Here is a 7851-nt window from a genome sequence, read left to right as displayed (position 1 = left end):
TTCACATTTACTCTTTTACTGGCTGCACCTTCACTGAGAAACTCTATCCATTCTTCAATCCACATAACAACATTAGTGGTAAAAACTCTGCTCCTCTGACCATCTCTCCTGTCAATTACACAAATTAAACTAATCCTCAGCTTTCCATGAAAAGATTCATTGTGATTGAAGACAAGTGTGTATATTTAAGGCTCATGTTAGCTTTTTTCATCAAACTGTCAATTCCATCCAATATTGTTAAATTAAATGTTCTTACAATTATATTTAAAGAACTTTAATTCATTTAACAACATGTCTGAAAAGACTAATATGGTTTGCAAATGGCGTTCTCCTTTGAAGATTTTAGGTAAAAAAAAATCTGTTTTGTACTTTAGAGCAGTGTTTCCCAAACTTTTTTTGCTCGAGGCTCAAAAGATAAATGTTAAGTCTCCCCGGGACCCAAACTAGTGAAAATAGCCGATTTACAAGATCACAACACGTTGCATCGCGACGTGTTGTGAGCTTGTAGATCGGCTATTTTCACCACTTAAAAGTATTTTTTTCCCTCTAAATGGATTTTTTTTTTAAACGTTTAAATTTGTCTTTAAACTATGAAAAATGTTCTTTCTATTTTTTTTAAGCCTTTTGAAAAAAAGAATAATTAAAAATGTGTAGGAAACAAAAAATAAAGGGGTATTCACTGGTGACCCATAAAAATTGGTCCAAGACCCACAGACCCACTTTTGGGAAACAGTGCTTTGTCTCTATAGAGACTTGCAATGATTCTGATGTTAATAATACACTCTTTTACAGTATGCAGCTGATGTTAATGATAAACTACTTTACAGTATGTAGCTACAGTATGTAGCCTGCAAACACCACTTATTTTGTTGTTTTTCATTCTTTATTGTGTGTGTGTTTTTTTTTTTTTTAAGAGAACGCTTTACTTATATTATTCTATTAACATTAACATTAATATTTGATTCATTACAATGCTATGGATTTCACCTTTAATTGAATTCTGAGAGAGTACAAATGGAACTAAAGACTCACTCTTTATGCACTTGGGTTGGGTCCAGCTTTGTCTGGTTTATACTTGTAGATTTATACTTGACCGTGTGCTGTTTATGTTTATGTTTTTTTTTTTTTTTTTTTTTTTGTTTGGTCTCTGTTTTGTATTTGTGTTGTTGCTCCCTGTCTCATGGAAACAAGCCTTCGGGCTTTCTTAAGTTTTTATCCTTTTTAATTTATTTTCAATACATTTCTCAATCAATCAATCAATAATACAGTATCATGTATTATAACCTGTTATTTTAGCTTGTATGCTAATATTATACTATATTGTTAGCACAGTCTGCGGAGCATGTCACATCATCATGTCGCTGCATGTACTACTTGTATGATGAGGGGGAAATAAAACCTCTTTCTATCTTTATAAATAGACTTCTTTTAATCCTAAATCTTCAACTTTGATATTTGACATTACTGCTGACAGTGTTGATTATAGATAATAATACCTTATATAGTGAGAGAGTGGCAGGTGTATTTTAAGGGTGGCATGATGGATGTATTATTTTGTTAATAAGAAATGATATAATTATAACTTTTTCCAAAAATGTCAATGTTATTTGCATACAAGCGAAGGTACTCATTTTGTGTCTAAGCTAAGGCGTGTGTATGTGCAGTGGTGTAAAGTAACTAAGTACATGTACTCAAGTAGCCTACTGTACTTAAGTACAATTCTGAGGTATTTTTTACTTCACAGTATTCCCAATGTTCAGTACTTTTAATTCTACTCCACTACATCTCAGAGGCAAATATTATACCTTTTTACTCCACTAAAATTATTTGAAAACTTTAGTTACTAGTTACTTTTGATTATCATTACAAAACATGCATTAACCACTTCAGCCCTATACACATTTTGGCCATTTGAAAATAGCAGATCTACAAGCTCACAATGCATCGCGATGCGACACATTGTGAGCTTGCAGATCTGCTATTTTCAAAAGATTTGTATACATTTTGTACATTTGGAAACTTGTGAAATGGGACATTCTGCATAATGAGTACTTTCTACTTGTTGTACTTAAAGTACATTTTCATACCAATACTTTAGTACTTTTACTCAAATACATTGAATTCCGGACTTTTACTTGTAACAGAGTATTTTTACATTGCAGTACTGATTTAAGTACTTTTTACACCACTGTATAGTGTGTGAGAGAGAGAGAGAGAGAGAGAGAGAGAGAGAGAGAGAGAGAGAGAGAGAGAGAGAGAGAGAGAGAGAGAGTGTGTTCTGCACTTTATCTGCACTTTGCCACATCATGAAAGACGACACCAGTTAAGGGTTAACTGCTGCTGTTGCATAATCTCAATGACGTATCAAAAACGAAAGTTAAACCACAGCAGTGTGTCTGACAACAGAGCTACGTTCTCTCATAACAACTTCACTTTCTAATCAACAGGATTCTTAATAAACAGAAAGGACTTACAGACATTGACAGGTGAGCATATATAAGCTGTTCTGTACAGAATACAGACCAAAAACGCATATTTTTTTAAATTGCCGTGGTTCTTATTTCATGTGGTTATGTGTGTGTGTGTGTGTGTGTGTGTGTGTGTGTGTGTGTGTGTGTGTGTGTGTGTGTGTGTGTGTGTGTATTAACTGACCACGAGGCCAGGACATCCTGGTAATCGTGGCATGACAAAGAGCAAAGTCAAACAATTTGATAAATATTGCTTCTGTATTTCAGCTGTTATAGGCAGTTCGTCTGTGTGGAGGAGCTGTGCTATATGTACCCTAATGCTGTGTTCACACCAAAGGGAAGCTGAACAATGAATCAGCATTTATTTTCAATGTTATCTCTATGCAAATCAGCTTCTTACATTTTTTATGAGCTTTTAAAAGCGGAAATAGAAAAGCTTGCTTTTTTTTCTCCCCAGACCTCATCCTTAAAGCTGTTTTTTTTTGTCTTTCTAGCCATCAGCTTTTTGGAAGCTGAATTATAGCCAATCAGAGCACAGCATGATCTGAGTAGGCGGAGACTAGCTCATTCAGACAAAAAAAAGTCAACCCTTGTCTCGCAGCAGAAACGGAGATGGGGTTTAAGAATAAAAAATCTATTTTCTTAAATAACGTCTGTATGTAATATTAATGGTGCAATGTAGACATACTCTGTTACAAGTAGAAATTATGCAGAAAGTCCCATTTCACAAGTTTTCAAATGTGTAAAATGAATACAAATCTTTTGAAAATAGCAGATCTACAAGCTTACAATCCGTCGCATCACCACGCAGGGGGGGAGAGAGAGAGAGAGAGAGAGAGAGAGAGAGAGAGAGAGAGAGAGAGAGAGAGAGAGAGAGAGAGAGAGAGTGAGAGTGTTAGGGTGTGGGTATGTGGTTGGTTGGGTCGCTGTTCTTTGGTTATAATGGGTTTTTTTTATGTGCAGTGCATTAAGTCTAACTGGTATGAACTGTGCTACAAATACAACTGACTTGACTTTCACTTTTGTTCTCAGTGTGTATAAATGGCGTCTGCCAGCAGTCTCCTGTCTGAAGAGCAGTTCCTGTGTTCTATCTGTCTGGATGTGTTCACTGATCCAATCTCCACTCCATGTGGACACAACTACTGCAAAACCTGCATCACACATTACTGGGACACTAATGATGTATGTCTGTGTCCACTGTGTAACAAAAGGTTCTATAAAAGACCAGAGGTCTTTGTCAATACTTTCATTTCTGAGATGGTTGATCAGTTCAGGAAGTCAAAGCAGCTGAAAAATACATCCAACACGATCCAGGAACCTGCTAAACCAGATGAAGTGTCATGTGACGTCTGCACTGAGACCAAGCTCAAGGCTCTTAAGTCCTGTCTGGTGTGTCTGGCCTCCTACTGTGAGACTCACCTGGAGCCTCATCAGAGATCCACACCGTTTAAACGACACAAACTAATCGACCCTGTAAAGAACCTGGAAGACATTATGTGTAAGAAACATGACAGACCTCTGGAGCTGTTCTGTAAGACTGACCACATGTGTGTTTGTCAGTTCTGCACTGAGTCAGACCACAAGTTACATCAAATTGTATCTCTGAAAGAGGAATATGAAGTAAAGAAGGCAGAGCTGGGAAAGACAGAGGCTGATGTTCAGAAGATGATCCAGGAGAGACAAGAGAAGATTCAGAAGGTGAAACACTCTATAGAGCTCAGCAAGAAAGATGCAGACAGAGAGATAGCAGACAGTGTGCAGGTCTTCACTGCTCTGGTGAGCTGTATTGAGAGAAGCCAGGCTGAGGTCATTGATGTGATTGAAGAGAAGCAGAAAGAAACACAGAAACAGGCTGAAGGCTTCATTAAAGAGCTGGAACAGGAAATCACTGAGTTAAATAAGAGAAGCTCTGAGGTGAAGCAGCTCTCACACACTGAAGACCACCTCCACTTCCTCCAGAACCTCACATCCATCAACACCCCTCCACCCACCAAGGACTGGACAAAGGTCAATGTCCATCAGTCTTCATATGTGGAGACTGTGAGGACAGTTGTGGCTCAGCTGGAGAAGACACTCAGTAAAGAGATGAAGAAGCTAGATGATGAGCTGAGGAGGATCCAGCAATATGCAGTGGATGTAACTCTGGACCCTGATACAGCACAGTGTGAACTCATCCTGTCTGAGGATGGAAAACAAGTGAGTCATGGAGATGTAAAGAAGAACCTTCCAGACAACACAGAGAGAATCTCTAATGCTTATTCTGTCTTAGGAAAACAAAGCTTCTCCTCAGGAAGGTTTTACTATGAGATTCAAGTTAAAGGGAAGACTGACTGGGATTTAGGAGTGGCCAGTGAGTCCATTGACAGGAAGGGAGAATTCACATTGGTCCCAAACAATGGTTACTGGACTATATGGTTGAGGAAAGGAAATGAGTACAGCGCTGATGCTGACCCTCCTGTCATCCTCACTGTAAGAGAGAAGCTCCAGAAAGTAGGAGTGTTTGTGGATTATGAGGAGGGTCTGGTCTCCTTTTATGATGTGGAGGCCAGAGTTCATCTCTACTCTTTCACTGGCTGCACCTTCACTGAGAAACTCTATCCATGCTTCAATCCATGTCTGAACAATAGTGGTAAAAACTCTGTTCCTCTGACCATCTCTCCTGTCAATTACATGAATTAAACTAATCCTCAGCTTTCTGTGAAAAGATTCATTGTGATTTAAGACAAGTGTGTATATTTAAGGTTCATGTTAGCTATTTTTCATCAAACTATCAAATCCATCCAATTGTTAAATTAAATGTTCTAACAATTATATTTTAAAACTTCAATTCATTTAACAACATGTCTGAAAAGACTAATGTAATATGGTTTGCAAATGGCATTCTCCTTTGAAGGTTTTAGGTGAAAAATCTATTTTGTACTTTAGAGCAGTGGTTCCCAAACGTTTTAGCTCGAGACCCAAAAGAGACCCTACAGGCTCACTACACGTCGCGAGCCTATAGATCTGCTATTTTCACTGCTTAAAAGTATTTATTTTCCTCTAAATATTTAATTTTAATGGAATTATTTAAAAGAAAAAACGTTTGGATTTGTTTTTAACCTATGAAAAATTGTGCATTCTTTGAAAACCTTTTGAAAAAATATATAATTAAAAACAAAATGTAGGAAACTAAAAATAAAGGGGTACACTCGTGACCCATAAAAATTGGTCCACGACCCACATACTGTACGTGTACCGATCCACTGTTTGGGAAACGGCTCTGTCTCTATAGAGACTTGCAATGATTCTGATGTTAATGATAAACTCTTTTACAGTATGCAGCTGATGTTAATGATGAACTACTTTACAGTATGTAGCTACAGTATGTAGCCTGCACACAACACTTATTTTGTTGTTTTTAATTTTTTATTCAGTTTTTTAAATTTTGTTAAGAGAACGCTTTACTTTAATTATTCTATTAACATTAACATTACTATTTGATTCACTATAATGTTATGGATTTCACCTTTAATTGAATTCTGAGAGAGTACAAATAGAACCAAAGACTCACTCTTTATGCACTTGGGTTGGGTTGGGTCCAGCTTTCTCTGGTTTATACTTAATTGTTATGTGGCAAAAATAACCGCTCTACAAGCTCACATGTCTGTATCATAAATAACCTAATTTATGTTTCTTTTTTTGTTTTGTTTTTGTATTTAGTTTTTTTCTCTGTTTTGTATCTGTGTTGTTGCTCCCTGCCTCAAAATGACCACAATGGAAACAAGCTTCGGGCTTTCTTGTGTTTTTATCCCTTTTATTCGTTTTCAATTAATTGTTCAATCAATCAATTCATCAATCAATGATACAGTATAATGTAATATAACCTGTTATTTTAGCTTGTTTGCTAATATTATACTATATAGTTAGCACAGTCTGCGGAGCATGTCACACCAACATGTCGCTGCATGTACTACTTGTATGATGAGGACAAAATAAAACCTCTTTCTATCTTTATAAATAAACCTCTTTCTAAATAAACCTCTTTTAATCCTAAATCTTCAAGTTTGATATTTGACATTACTGCTGACAGTGTTGATTATAGATAATAATACTTTAGGTAGTGAGAGGGTGGCAGGGTGTATTTTAACCCATTTAGACCTGAGGCTGATTTAAAAAACGCTTTCTAAATCCTGACCTAAGTTTTACCTTCAAACATTTATTCAAAAATTACAAAAAGAATATGTTGCTATTTACTGTATATAACAGCCTAACCCGGCTTGAAAGGTAGAGTTACATAATGGGGTTCCAGGCCTATATGGGTTAAGGGTGGCATGATAGATGTATTATTTTGTTCCATAAGAAATGATATAATAACTCTTTCCAATGACTTCAATGTTATTTACATACAAGTGAAGGTATTCATGTTGTGTCTAAGGCTTCAAGACTCTTTGAACAGTCTTGACCTATTCTGCAAAGACATGCATAATTACACACACATCGACAGTGGGTGTTAGACTAAAGAAACTAATATTTAAATTCATCCTAATACTGTAGAGTTGGGCCCTAAATAGTGTGTGTGTGTGTGTGTGTGTGTGTGTGTGTGTGTGTGTGTGTGTGTGTGTGTGTGTGTGTGTGTGTGTGTGTGTGTGTGTGTGTGTGTGTGTGCGCGTGTGTGCGTGTGTGCGCGCGTGCGTGTGTTCTGCATTTTATCTGCACTTTGCCACATCATGAAAGAAGACACAGAAGAGTTAAGGGTTAACTGCTGCTGTTGCATAACCTCAATGACGTGTCAATAAAGTAAAAACCACAGCAATGTGACTATGTTCTCTTTTAACAACTTCACTTCAAATCAACAGCATTCTTAATAAACAGAAAGGACTACAGAGTTGACAGGTGAGCATAGGCTACATAAGCTTTTCTGCACAGATTACAGACCAAAAAGAACTCTTTTTATAATTTGCTGTGGTTCTTATTTTATGTGCTTCTACATAATTGTCTCAATGAAGTGTTTCAGTGAGGTTAAGTCAAAGTGTGTTTACATTGATTCACAATACAATACAAATATTATGTATACTAGTTTGATAAGGGTTTTGGTATAAATAAGAAGTATCCTTTAAGAACAACATTTGACTCTAAATTGCATTTAGTGGTGCATTTACTCACTATGGAATACTAGACCTGTGTGTGTGTGTGTGTGTGTGTGTGTGTGTGTGTGTGTGTGTGTGTGTGTGTGTGTGTGTGTGTGTGTGTGTGTGTGTGTGTGTGTGTGTGTGTGTGTGTGTGTGTGTGTGTTCGGTTGTAATAGTAAGTATATAATTACGTGAAGTGCATTAAGTCTAACTGGTATGAAATGCTATACAATTACAACTGACATGACTTTCACTTTTGTTCTCAGTGTGTATAA

General features: G+C 36.7%; 1 protein-coding gene across 1 annotated transcript in view; it reads left to right on the top strand.

The window, feature by feature from the left end:
• LOC308089081 (uncharacterized protein) overlaps positions 1-6426 on the top strand; it is a gene marked incomplete at its 5' end in the record, with an annotated part of 18201 nt that extends 11775 nt beyond the window's left edge. The window contains 1 exon segment of the mRNA XM_080433653.1: positions 3510-6426. Within this exon segment, the coding sequence (XP_080289779.1) occupies positions 3510-5147 (1638 nt within the window). The 3' untranslated portion in view covers positions 5148-6426.
• Between the last annotated feature and the right edge of the window lie 1425 nt (positions 6427-7851).

Source organism: Gymnoscopelus braueri, assembly GCF_963280865.1.
Source record: "Gymnoscopelus braueri genome assembly, chromosome: 7".
Classification (NCBI taxonomy): Eukaryota; Metazoa; Chordata; class Actinopteri; order Myctophiformes; family Myctophidae; genus Gymnoscopelus; species Gymnoscopelus braueri.
This window is presented reverse-complemented; position numbering and strand designations above follow the sequence as displayed.